This window comes from Myxine glutinosa, chromosome 9 (assembly GCF_964187855.1).
Source record: "Myxine glutinosa chromosome 9, kmMyxGlut1.1, whole genome shotgun sequence".
Classification (NCBI taxonomy): domain Eukaryota; kingdom Metazoa; phylum Chordata; class Myxini; order Myxiniformes; family Myxinidae; genus Myxine; species Myxine glutinosa.
In genome coordinates, this window is record NC_136269.1 from 130,043,763 (window position 1) to 130,058,449 (window position 14,687).

The following is a 14,687-nucleotide window of genomic DNA, read 5'->3' on the forward strand; positions in this document are numbered from 1 at the left end:
ATGCTTTGCCTCTCCCCCATGGGTCTGCAGGGCACACACGGTCCACAATAACCTCCCTTCTGGTAACACTACCCTAAATCCAGGATCATTGCTCACCTGCACACATTTGTTCCTCTTTTCTTCCTGGGGGTGGAACCAACTTCCACATTCTCTTCAATCTCAATCTTCACTCGGTCTTCAAGGCAGCTGTTCACCACCATCTCAGATCATCCTCGATCCAAAACCATGATCTTTTATACCCTCGTTAACATCACCCCAATCCCTCCTCCTGCCCGGGTTCCGTTTTTTCCTCCAGAGTTACCTTCTGTATCCATCTTCACCCCTTGCATCCTCTACTGCTCCCACCCACCACCCACATTTCTCCCCCCAGCCCACACACCTCTAAGCTGTTGGTGTTTCTCCCTCTCTCTACTCTCCCTTTTGCATGTTTTTTGCCCTGTTTTTGTCTGTTACATCCTGCTTCGTTCCGTGTACTAGCTCTTCTAGCCTCGACTACTAATTTCCAAAAAAAAAAAAAAAAGCTGAAACCTCTATGAAGTACAGAGCCCAGCTGATGGGTACAGTCCGAGCAGTCAGACAACCTATCGATTGCTTTCAGGTTAATAAGGTTTATACTCTGAGTGAACAAGTGTTTTCATGTTTGCGATTTAGATGAAGTTGAGTATCGGTGTTCTAAAATCTGTACCATTTACATCCTTTAAATGGCAATGTGTATTGGTTTTACATTAGTCATTGCTGCTCAAGCATCTATAGGTAAAGCTATAAGTAGAAAGTTTGAATGGTGAGGTTCCATTTCCACATTGCTTGATTGTTTGGACACTTGATGTCATGCGTGCATGCATGTTTGTGTGCAGTTGCTTTTGACACCCTTAAATAAAATGACATTGTTTAAAAGGAGCTGGAAATCTCGCTTGTATAATTGTTATTGGTAAAGAGGAATTATTCTGACTTGGGAAGGGTTCTGCGGTTTCTGATTTTCGAAGTGGTTGTACAGGAAAGCTTAATCGTAATTTGTATTTGATTTTATTAGTCCCCTACCGGTGTACACCGGAGGGGACTTTGGGTTTGCACGCCGTCCCTCTGTCAGTCTGTCCGTCCGTCAGTCTCAGTCCATCACGCAAAGAACGGCTTTACAGACTTTTTTTTCTAAACGCTTAATGCTAATGATTTCAAACTTGGCACATGGGTTCCTCATGATAAGTTGCAGATCAAGTTCGAACTTCACGACGTTTCGATCATTTTTGACAGTTATGGCACTTTGAACTTTTGGAATTTCCCCAACAGTTTTCCGGACTATAATTTGGAGTGCAGTAAGTCAAAGCTGTTAATATTCCTTGTTTTAACTCCAATTTACATTCTGTTTCCACTTTTAGTGAGAGGTAGGGGTCTGTGCAACCATTCATGAACTTTATTTGGTGCAAATCGGATAATCTTTAGCCGAGTTACCTCAGACCGTGAGTTGGTAATTATATAATTCACACTGCCGGTAAGGGACATGTATTGCAGCGCAATACTCAGAATGCTTGTTTATTGTGCATCTGAGCTGAGCGAAACAGTTCTGTTAAGATGTCGTCGTTTGAATCAGAAAATTTAACCTAAATGTGTGATGTAGTCTCTTGCGTCGGACAACTTTTGATTGTCATTGGCGACACAACATGGACGTTTCTAAAGTTTGATGAACACACCTGTGCACTTTTGCTGAACAGCTAAGACGTTAACCCGAGCTTGGCAATTACACGCCTTTTAAAATTGCGTATTCCGCTCGTGTGCACATGCGCAGAAAACCCCTAGAAACGGTGGTATTTGAGGCACCATAAAGTGTATCGTGCGTGCGAGACGAGGATTGTTACCTGAAATGGCTTGCACCTTTCTAAAAGAAGACAAATACCTGGGAAAAGTACCAGAGCGAAAGGGCTGTGGCTCTGCACAACGACAGACTTGGAAAACTTTCTCAGCTCGCTGAACAGGTACCTGCCTGCTTGTACTACAAACTCCCAACCATGTGGGGCGGTGCAAGGCCCGAGTGGAAGGACGTGTGCTGCACCGACACCCGACGGATCGCCACCAGTGAATGGACAAATGAACCTTGTGGGATTGTCTCCTGTGAACATGGCAGTTTTGGTGATTTAGTTAAAGTACGCCTTCAATTAGAATGACGATACTGTGCGTCATTACCAAGTAACAGCAATCAATCCTTTGACAAAGGACATGTCCATGACGTGAAAATACACAAAGCATCTGCCAGCTATATTTACCTGGGAGCTGGATGTATCAGGGGGGGGGGGGGGGGGGGAGGGGGTTTGGGGTTTGGGGTCTGGGGATGGTGGGAGTTATGGAAGTTCAGAGCTGTTATAAATATATATTTTTTCTTGGTTCTGGTGTCCCAAGGGATATTGTACTATATTTTTGCATCTATTGCTAAAAGTGTGTGCGTGGGTTGTGCAAGTGCATGTTAGTTTTATATCCAATGCGGCCACTTGCTTGTATTAAGGTGAAATGATGGGAACATAACACTTCTCAATCTCATCCACGGGTCTCGTCCACGGGTTCTTCTCATGTTTCTGTATATCCGTGAGTCAGATTTGCATCCAGGAACACAAGTTATGGTTGACCATTTTGAAATGACCACTCTTTCATTTCAATGCTGATAATTATGTTTAAAAGACTATTTCACTTACAAATTTCTCCCTATCAACAGAACTAAGTTACTGAAAACGCGTACACACCACTTGCGGGAGAAAGGCCTCGTTGGCATTCATACGCCATTTAGAAAGTCTCGTATGACTTTAGTATGACGTTATGACTTAGTCAACAACCACCCACAACATGTGGGTGGTTGTTGTATCACAAGGCGATCTGCTCAAAGGATTTACCCAATCTTTAAAAGTTTACAACCAATACGTTTTTAAAACTATTCTATTTTGTACAGTGTTTCCATCCTGGGTTTCTCGAGTAATGCAATACAGGTGATTAACTTATCTGAGTTGTAAAAACCCAACCGAACAGGGAACAGGATAAAGTCTTTCAACCTAACAGCCTGCTTATTGCGGATGTGAAACGGCACTAGTGGATCCGTTTTGAGAAACAGTTTCATTCTTCCTTTCATTTGGTGTTACTAATGTTTATCAATGACGTCACCAGTTAGTTGCGGCCAAAAATATTGGCACCCTTGCACTTTTTTCAAATAATGCATCATTTCTTCCAGAAAATTGTTGAAATTAAGGAATTTTTCTGTATCCAAACATGTATTTATTTGGTTTGCAGTGGAACAAAACAAAAAAAGCTGAAACTTTTTTACTAAATCTTAGCTTATTCCACACACAAAATCCAAAAAAGGCCCGGACATTATTATTGGCACCTTTTAAAAGTAAAAAAATAAAAAAAATAACTGATGGCAGTGATGACCGGTTTACTCCACCTTACCACTTTCATGCAACCCCACTTTCATTGGACATGCTTTGATACAACCCCCCTTGGTGGATACAACCCCGATGCGCGCGCACACACACACACACACACACACACACACACACACACACACACACACACACACACACACACACACACACACACACACACACACACACACACACACACACACCTCCCCCCCCCACACACACACACACACACACACACACACACACCTCCCCCCCCCCACACACACACACACACACACACACACACACACACACACACACACATCCCCACATACACATTACACACGCACACATCCACACGCACACATCCACACACACACACACACACACACACACACATACATATCCACCCCCCCCCCCAACACACACGCACACATACACAAATGCACACACACACACAATGACCCCACACAAACACATCTCCCCCCCCCCCCCCACACACACACATCCCCCCACACACACACACATCCCCCCCCACACACACACCCCCCCTCCCCCCCCACACACAAACACCCCCCCCCCCCCACACACACACACACACATCCCCACATACCCCCCCCCCCCGCACACACACACACATACATATCCACCCCCCCCCCCCCAACACGCACACATACACACACAAACACACACACACACACATCCCCCCCCCCCCCCACACACACACACAACCCCCCCCCCCCCACACACACACACACACACACACACACATCCCCACATACACACACACACATATATCCACACACACACACACACACACACACACACACACACACACACACACACACACACACACACACACACACACACACACACACACACACACACACACACATCCCAACACCCAGGAGGCAAATATGGCATCATAGTTCACAAGACTTATTCTCCATGGATAGTTCTTTACAATGAGATACGTCTCAATCTTTTCTACTCAGCGCTTTTGGAGATATAGAGATGTAAAAATTTTCGGTTTTCCCAAGCTGGCGGCCGTACCACGTGACCTGTGACGTCATAATTATCCTCAAAAGATTCTTCATGCCCAGGCGCACCCATGGTGAAAATTTCATGTCAATCCGTGCGATGACTGCAGAGAAAGCGATTTTTAAAAGAAAATAAACCTGAAAATCACAGAGCCAGAATTATTTATTTCGTCTGAGAAGCCAATGTGAGGTTTCTTCTTCTTCAGCCTCTCAGCTGTGTGAATATGCGATATTTTCAAAAAAACTCGGAATTTGGCCAAATCTGTTTTATTCGTTTGTTAATATACCTCAGCCATTGACAAATCTGGAATTAGAATTTTATTTGAGGTTCAAATTATCCTGAGATCGTGTCAAACAATGCCTTCATGTCTGCACATGTGATAAATAATTAATTGTCCACACTCGCCTCTTCTTCTTCACGCAATAACAACTTGTAGCTTCCAGACCGTACATCCAATCATCTTGAAATTTTGCACACTTGTTACTCTTCATGACTTCTACTATACTATGAAGTTTCACGTCGATCAATGAAGCGATTCAAGAGATATCCTTTTTTTTTCTTTTCTTTTTTTTCGTTTAAGTAATGATATCTGCCAAACCACGTGACCTATCGCAAATTCCAAAAGGACATTTTAGTAGACTGACATGCTGAACAGGTCTGTGAAGTTTCCCCTCGATTGGATCACAAATGAGGGAGGAGCTAGGTTTTAAAGGATTATGTGTAAAAACGTCATAACTCTGAAACCATGTGATGCATGACGTCATGCTCGTTGACTTTTTTGTTCGTCATGGGTATGCGATTCTGCATGCCAAGTTTGGGCTCGATCTGTTCAGCCGTTGCGGAGAAAAAGGGGTTTTCGTGTTTTTCACGAAAAAACAATATGGCGGCCGAACCATGTGACGTGCGACTTCGAAAAATTTTGTATTCTGAGTTTTTTTTAACTAAGGATCTGGGGAAAAAATATCATTTTCTTGGGAGCAAAGATGTGTTTGACGAATTCTAACCTCTTAACGTTAGCATTTTTTATATACTACATAAACAGGTTTTTTGTTCCCATTGCAGAGTTCTTTAGAATGAGCCATTCCTCAAACTTTTCCATTGAGCCGTTTCGGAGATATAGAGGGGCAAAGTTGAAGGTGTTTTACAAGATGGCGCCCATACCACGTGACCTATGTCGTCATAATTAGCATTAAAAAATTATACGTGCCTAGCCGATCATTTGATGAAAATTTCCTGTCAATCCGACCAGCGGTTGCTCAGAAACTTAATTTTAAAGTTTTCGGAGGTGCAAAATAGGGTGGAAGAATAATAAGAAAAACTCTAGCAGTAATAATAGGTTTACTCTCCATTTCATGGAGAGTAAACCTAATAATAATACTGTATGCAAGATCGAGGCTCGTGTGAGAGCTAACATTAATCACAAAAAGCATAAACGGACACATCAAAACATATAATAAAGGGAGCGGGGGACAAGATGGGGAGAGAGAGGGAAGCACACAAGCACAACAATGGTAGAGGATAGGGACATTGGGAGATCTGTGGAGAGGGTGGGGGCAGGGAATGGGGGGTGGGGGGGAGGTATAAAGCAAATGGACACATAGTTGTTAGAAATAATTAGATTTCAAGCAGGTGATTCTCCTTTACTTTGGAATTAAACTCACCTGTGGTGAGTTGCAGGTGCCTGCAATATACAAATCACTTTTAACCAGTTTGAATGGAGAAAAGGAGTCATTCTGCTGTTTTGTGTCACTGTGTGTGTCACTGTGTCACCGCAATGAGCATGGAGAAAAAGAAAACCAGATAATTGTCTGAGGGGTTTAGACACAAGATTGTAGCCAAGAATGGACAATCTCAAGACTACGAGTCCATCTCCAGAGACCTTGATGTTCCTGTGTCCACCGTACGCAATGTTATCAGGAAGTTTAAGGCCCATGGCATTGTAGCCAACCTCCCTGGATGTGGCCGCAAGAGAAAACTTGACCGAAGATTGCAACGAAGGATTGTTCGAATGGTGGAGAAGCACCTTGATAAACTGCCAAACAGATTCAAGCTGACCTTCAGACACAAGGTACGACAGTTTCAACTCGCACCATCCGTCGCCAACTCAATGAAAGTGGGTTATAGTGGAGGAGACCCAGAAGGACCCCACTGCTGCTGAGAGAGAAACATAAGAAAGCGCACCTGGAGTTTACCAAAATACACCTGAGTAAGCCTAAAGCCTTCTGGGAGAATGTCCTGTGGACAGATGAGACCAAATTAGAGCTTTTTGGTAAAGCACATCATCTCGATGTTTACAGAAAACAAAATGAAGCCTTCAAAGAAAAGAACACCTTCCCTCCAGTCAAACATGGAGAAGGTTGAGTGATGTTTTGGGGTTGCTGTGCTGCCTCTGGCACTGGGTGCCTTGAATGTGTGCATGGCATCATTAAATCAGGAGATTACCAAGGCATTTTGGAGCGCAATGTTCAACCCAGTGTCAGAAAGCTGGGTCTCCGTCGAAGGTCATGGGTCTTGCAGCAGGACAATGACCCCAAACACACTTCAAAAATAACCCAGGAATGGTTCAAGACAAAACGCTAGACTGTTCTGAAGTGGCCAGCAATGAGTCCAGATCTAAATCCCATTGAACACCTGTGGGGAGATCTGAAAACAGCAATTGGGTGAAGGCACTCTTCAAATCTGGGAGAACTGGAGCAGTTTGCACCAGAAGAGTGGGCCAATCTGCCAGTAGAGAGGTGCAGGAAGCTCATTCATGGCTACAGGAAGTGCTTGACTGCAGTTATTTTGTCCAAATACTGTTACCAAATATTAAGTCTATGGTGTCAATAATTTTGCCAACGCCATTTCTTTTTATTTTCCGATTTAAAATTATATATTAAGTTCTGAATCAAAAACAAAAGTTCTGTAATATTAACAGTTAAATAAAGAATTGTGGAGACCAAATACGTTAAGTCCATTTCAAGTTATTTTTAGAGAAAATTGTGAGTTATTTGAAAAAAGTGCACGGGTGCCAATATTTTTGGCTCAGACTGTATATGGAAGTATCCCCGGTACACATGAAAACGAACTTTATTCCTATTTCTCATCTTCCCTGCTGTTGGCTCAAACTTTTATTGCAATAGTGTTTGGATCTCTATGCTTTGTGCAGTTGAGAGTCAGAGGATGCAGATAGTTTTTTAATTTGTACGTTTTAACCTTTTCTGCTACAGGACACAGGGGTTGGCAAGTCGAGTATTGTCTGCAGATTTGTACAAGACAGCTTTGACCCAGATATTAACCCAACTATAGGGTAAGGCTTTGTTTGTCATTGTCTCACAAAGAATAACAGCATTTGCTGTTGGTGTTATATTACCCTTGCCTGAGGAGAGAGGGCATTGCATTTGAGTTTGTTTGTCCGCACAGAATAAATATGATTTTCTTTGCAACCGTTGGTGCGATTGACAGGAAATTTTCACCATGGGTGCAACTCCACCTGTATAATTTTTTTAAATGATAATTATGATGTTATACGTCACGTGGTATGGGGCGCCATCTTGGAAAACCCGAAAAACTTTGCACCTCTATATCACCGAAAGCGATGCATAGAAAAAATTTAGATATCTCATTGTAAAGAACACTCCATGGGGAATAAAATATGTTGATGAAGTCATAGGTGCCTCCATTATGATGTCATAATTTGACAAGTACAAAACTTCATCCGATAGATGAAATTTCTTTAGCGTCTTGGGATAAATAGGTGGGGAATTTTTCTTTTTTTAAAAATGACGTCATCGGTCGCGTGGTTCGGCCGCCATATTTGTTTTAACACAAAAGCCTTAAAAACCACTGAAAACATGTCCTGGCGTGTGTCTGCAATCTCTGATTGCTCTTTCTAATTTATGTATGACTTGCTGATTTTATTTATTTATTTTTTCAAAACATGTAACTTCACAAAAGGTCTATTTCGCAAATGTTTCATTTGATCTTGTTCTTGTTTATGCGTGAGGGGAAACACTGACCACAAATTGGAATGGGGATAATGAATATAAAGAACTGACGTCAAGAAGTCTTTGAGCGAAAATGAGTAGAAACAATCTTGCTGTTACCATAGTGACATAAGCCAGTCAAACCTCAAGTCCTGAACCTCTGCCTCCCAACCCAAAGTCCTCAGACTCTGCCCCCTAACCATAAGGCTTCAAACCCCTCCCCCACCAAAACCTCAACCCTCCTTCCTCTCCCCCCCTTCCCAAAGTCTCAACCTCCCTTCCAACTCTGTCCCATATTTGCTCTTTCCCCAACCTGAACTTTCTGTCCTTCTACCCATCCCCTCCTGCTCATAAAAGGGCATTTCCACATCAATCATTACACATTTCTTCATTACGTCATTGAAACGGCAAAATATTTAACTCCTTCCCCTCCTCTACCATGCCATCACTCACTTCACAGAAACCATGATCGAAACAGCAACAGCATGGTTCTGATATGTGATGGCCCATCAGTGTAGCCTGTCCAACTCACAATCCCATGAGATGTGCAGAAACCCAGTGGAATTACAACTCTCAAGTGACCATGAGCAGCTTAATTGTGCCAATAAAAGACCCTACACCAATTATCCTCTTCCTGATGCATATATACACATCGTTAAAAGTAAATAATAAATAGATGATTAGTTGATTACTTTAACAATCTCACGAGATTCCCAGAACTCCTTGGACAAAGACACTTATAATGACATGAGTGTTATAGTCTGTGTTTGAGTCATTGAAGATAAAATAGTCAAATAATAGCAAGGACCCAAAAAACGGTAAAAGCTCTTGCTTGAGAGGGTGCTACAGTTATTTGGGCAGTGTATAGGGCAACACACTGTACTGCACCATGATCGCTCCTAAAAAGAACCGTATCATCACCGGGTTTGAAGCAAAAACATGCCCACTGCTTATGTGCATATACAGTGCCTTTAGAAAGTATTCACACCCCTCAATTTTTTTTTCTTTCTTTCTTCTCACAATTTGTTGTGTTACAGCCTGAATTGAAAATGGATTAAATTAAGATTTATTTTTCACTGATCTTCAACCCCCTGAGTCAATACCTTGTAGAAGTGCCTTTGGCAGTGATTACAGCTTCGTCTTCTTGGGTATGTCTATCAGCTTTGCACATCTGGATTTGGGGAATTTCTCCCATTCTTCCTTGCAGATTTGCTCAAGCTCTGTCAAGTTGGATGGGGAGCGTTGGTGAACAGCAATCTTCAAATCTTTCCACAGATTCTCAATGGGATTCATGTCTGGGATTTGGCTGGGCCACTCAAGTACTTTCAGGTTTTTGTTCTGAAGCCATTCCAGTGTTGCTTTGGGTGTATGCTTGGGGTCATTGTCCTGTTGGAACGTACATCTTCGCTGCAGTTTATGGGGTTTTTTTTACACTGAAGCAGGTTATCCTCAAGGATTCCCTTTATTTGGCTCAATTAATTGTTCCCTCCATACTTTATAAGTCTCCCAGTCCCTGCCACCAAAAAGCATCCCCATAGCATGGTACTGCCACCACCATGCTTCACCGTGGGGATGGTGTTAAATGGGTGATGAGATGTGCTCAGTTTCTGCCAGATATAGCACTACTGCTATGCATTCAGGCTAAATAATTCAATTTTCGTCTCGTCAAACCACAGAATCTTTTGCTTCATGCTTTCAGTCTTCCACATGCCTTTTTTCAAACTCCACACGTGCTGTCATGTGCCTTTTTCTCAGTAGTGGCTTCCATCTGGCTACTCTCCCATAAAGCCTAGATTTGTGAAGTACTGCAGAGACTGTTGTCCTTCCGGCAGGTTCTCCCATCTCAGCCAAGGAACTCTGTAGTTCTGTCAGTGTGGTCTTTGGGTTCTTGGTCACATCCCTGACCAAGATCCTTCTTGCCCGGTTGCTCAATTTGGTCGGACTGCCAGCTCTAGGAAGAGTCTGGGTAGTTCCATATTCTTTCCATTTCCTAATGATGGAGCTCACTGTGCTCTTTGGAACTTTCAACACTCTAGAATTTATTTTTTTTTTTACCCTTCCCCAGATCTACACCTCCTCACAATTATATCTCAGAACTACAGACAGTTCCTTGGACTTAATGGTAGAGTTTCGGCTCTGACATGCACTGTCAACTGTGGGACCTTATACAGCAAGGTGTGTTTCTTTCTAAATCAAGTCCAATCAATTGAATTGGTCACAGGTGGACTCCAATCAAGTTGTAGACATTTCAAGGATGATCAAAGGAAATTGGATCGCTGCATGATTTTTCGGGTGACACCGTCACAATTCCGGTCTTTGAGGCCGGCCGATAGGCACAGTGTGACCGGAAGGGACGAGGTTCTCCTGACCACGTGGCCCTTGACTTGGTTTGTCCGCACAATGTGGGCGCTTTCAGGATGAACTTTAGCCGGGGAGCGTTTGGGCGCCCCAGTCTGATACTGCCGCCCACGCGCAGAACAACTTGTGAGTGCACGTGGGTCCCGGCGGTCCCACTGGCCTAGCGCTACCATGTTTAGACAGCGAACTCCGTCCCCGGGCACCGGCACCTACTCCCGGAAGCAAGAGAGATCAGCAGTGCCGGGCACGGTAGGACACCCGCGGAGCCCCAGCGGACCAGGGGCGCGCGAGCCCAATTTGGAGTGTCAGTAAAGGGGTTGAATAATTTTTTGACTTGAGACATTTCAGCTTTTCATTTTTAATTATTTTGTAAAAAAAAATTATAAAAACAAAATTTGGCTTTGACATTATGGGGTATTTTGTGTAGATCAGTGACAAAAAAAATCTCGATTTAAGCCATTTTAAATTCAGACTGTAACAACAAAATGTGAAAAAGTCAAGCGGTGTGAATACTTTGACGGCACAGTATAGTACATTGTGACTATATAGCTCGGATAGATTCCAATTGCTCTGGCCCAAAGACTGACACCAAAGGCCTAAGGACTGAAGGCTGAGGCCTATAACTACTCTGGCCATCACAAGGCCTGTCGGCTCCAACTTTTCGATATTTGATAATCCTTTTAACAGCTGCTTTGTTCATTTTACACTGAAGGAAAAACTAGTAGGGAGGGCATGGTGATTGTGAATACTAGTGAGATACCCGTGCTACACACGTGTGGGAGGCCAGAAGGAAACGGGCAATGCAGATACGGCGAACGCTAAAGCATGAAACCAATAAATTCCACATTCCTGTAGCACCTTCAGTTGCACATCAGACATGGACAGTAATTTCGTGAAGGACTTACATGAAAAACGTACCCGTTCGCAAACAAACGGGTACGTTCACGTATAGAAACATCGATCGTGGGTTCGTGGTGAATCTGCATATGGCAATCAGTGAAGTTCACGTTCAGAAAGTAGAAACCATCACGGCATGTCGTCATTCACTTGAACTCGATATCTTTTTTTTCCATTCCAAACAACATAACTTCAATCACAAATTAAACTTTTAACAACATTGTTAATGTTTCCTTTATTGTAAAAACTACCAAGTCAACAGTGAATAGGATTTTGAGCCGATAGGTGTTACGGCCGCGGCAAGATTGATGGAGACAGCGATCTGTTGGCTTATACACCGCCCAAATAGCTATGTAGAATTCTTTCATGTAGAGATTAAACCTGCCGAGGTCATTATTTACTTTTATTGATGTTTATATCTATCTATAATTCCACTAATCTCTGTGTGTATGTTTGTTTGTATGTTTGTATGTTTGTATGTTTGTCTGTGACCGCTGTTTCTCGACAACTACCGGTCCGATATACTTGAAACTTGCCAGGTATATTGCTGGGGACCCGAGGATGTGCCTTTTCAAGGTTTTAAATTAATCGCAGAAGTAGTTACCGAGCTATGTCCAAAAAACGATTCAACCAATCAGAGAGCAGCGAGCTATCACGTGTGCCGAACGTGGCGAACAGACTCTGCCTCGGATGGCACATTTGAGAGCGTATTCATTTATTTCCCGTCGGCAAACTATGTTGCCGTTAAACTATGTTTTAAAACTAATAAAAACTAATTTGCGATTCATCGTATTCATCGCTTCACATTTGCGACAGTGAAGACTTCACTTCCGGCAGCCAATCACAGAACGCGCTGTTGCGAGCCCGAGAGCCTGCGCCATTACGGTTCGTAATTCGATTTCTTCCGGAGAAAATAATAATTTCTCGATTTCTTATGCGCATTATTTCTCCCAATTCAGTCAGAGCGAAGGGCGGAAGCGAAGAGCGTTGTTTTTTTTGTTTACGGGCGTACGGGCGGGGTAGAGCGTACGGGTAGCGTTTTTTTTTTTTTTTGGCAAGGAACGGGCACCCACGTACGGGCATGCCCTAGTATGAATCAAAAGGAAGATAATTGGTTTTCGGTCGTCCTTTCCGCATATCTCGTGGGATTGAGTTGGAGAAACGGCCGTGATGGAGGGCAGGGGGTTGGCATTCTCTCAAGCAGGGATTCAACCCATGTCCTTGTAAAAGGTCTTTGTCCGAGGTCACCAAGTCCGATCGGTGCAGCCGTTTGTGCGGCACCCGGGAAAATAACATTATGCGGGAGTCCAAACCTGAAAATGCTGGAGGCCAAAGCTGAAATTGGAAAAACAATATAGCCTATTTTACTCCAGGAGATCCCAGGATTACCCACCCAAAATATCGTTGCGATCGGTTCAGCCTTTTTTGCGGTACCTTCGAACGGACAGACGGACAGACGGACGGACGGACAGATGGACAGACAGACAGACGGACGGGCATTTGATGAATTATAGTAAGATGACAGCTCCGAATATATATATTTGGCTTCACATATCAGCAAATGGCAGCCAAATGATTTATTAGGTTAGAATTGTTGGTGGGTCAGGCAATCTGTCCAACCAGTGAGTGTAAAAGAGTGTTGCACACAGATGAACAAGCATACTATTATAAAGATTATCGATATATGCAGCTATGCCAAACTTCTGTCATTTTGCAGAATGATTGGGCTGTAAACTGTAGATGAAGAGAAAAAAACAACAACACAGCATCGCCAGGAACTTTCGTTTCGGGAGATGGCCCGAACAGACTTTTATTGTACTGTGTCCAATAAATTCTACATCTTTACTGTTCCGTAAGGATCATTGGAATGGGCCAAAATCGTCAGCAAACATACGAAAAGCAGATGGCTCAAACACGTTATCTTACCCTTCGAAGGGTTTATTTTGTGTTGAAAAATAGGGTAGACAAGACGATAATTATAAACGGTACCAATCAAGCGAATCAAGGGGCACAGAGGTAAATGGGAATATGCAAACTTGTATACAATGATGAGATATAAACCTCAAATTCTAACCCACTAGGTCCCACAGATCTCACTTGTACAAGATAATAATGCAGGCGAGACTTCCCTTTTCTACAATGCGCAGTGTGGACACAGGACTCGATGCAGCCCGCTTTGGAAACCAGGTCTGAGGTGAGAGTCAGTGACGAAGTCTGTGCAAAAGTGAGGTAAAACTTCCATGAGCAGCATCAGCGACGAGAAGCAGCCAAGATGCCGAAAGCCAAATAGAGCACGATGAAAATTGGCCACGAGAAAATCCAGCTACTAATCAGCCCCTCCACCAGGCGTCATGTCACCCTTGGTCCTTTTTTACACACTTTTATTTAACTTCATCTGAACTTTGTTTGTCCTGTTTAAAATCTTGGAGTCATTCGTTTTCTAGGTTCCATACATCCTACAGAGCTGAAATTTGGCCCACGGTCCTCTTTTCTGGTACATTTTCATCTATCAAAATGTAATAATAAAAAATTAATCCATTATTTTTAAAAATAGGTTTAAAACTTTTTAAAAATAAAAGTGTGTCGCCCTAAAACATGTTTTTTTTGTTTGTTTGTTTACTTGTTAGACCAAGACCTCCTGGTCTGCCATTTGTCTTCTTTCTCTTCCACACGCTTCTTTGCACTCTGTCCACGGCAAGTTCTCCTATTTCTCCTCTATCTCTGAGGCTCTTCTGCCTCCTCCTCCAAGCGAGGTGGCTCCTTCGCATTTCCAAAAACAGGATGATGCCAGCTTCGGTCAATTCCCCCCCAGAGAAAATCACGATCAATGTTTCCTCCAAAACTCCTTAGTAATCAGCTTGTTCTACTCGTCCTCCTCCCACCAGCTCCTTCCTGATGTCTCTCGATTTCCCTTTCTCTTCGTCTTCCACCTGTGCGGAGTTCTCTTCTGGCCGTCCTGCCCACGGGGTTGCACCCATACAAAAAATAAATGTACACTGCACCACCATGGCTGGCACACACTGACCAGACAGATTGTAATGTCATTGTA

General features: G+C 43.2%; 1 protein-coding gene across 3 annotated transcripts in view; it reads left to right on the top strand.

The window, feature by feature from the left end:
* The window catches only part of LOC137434939 (ras-related protein Rab-22A), a 44,039-nt gene that overhangs the window by 923 nt on the left and 28,429 nt on the right, over nucleotides 1-14,687 (top strand). For 2 of the 3 annotated variants that reach the window (XM_068128189.2, XM_068128190.2), the window contains exon 2: nucleotides 7,628-7,707. In XM_068128189.2, coding sequence (XP_067984290.1) covers nucleotides 7,628-7,707 — 80 coding nt within the window. Of the gene's footprint in view, nucleotides 1-7,627; nucleotides 7,708-9,590; nucleotides 9,713-14,687 lie in introns of all 3 variants that reach the window. The other variant, XM_078784916.1, reaches the window with a different exon arrangement.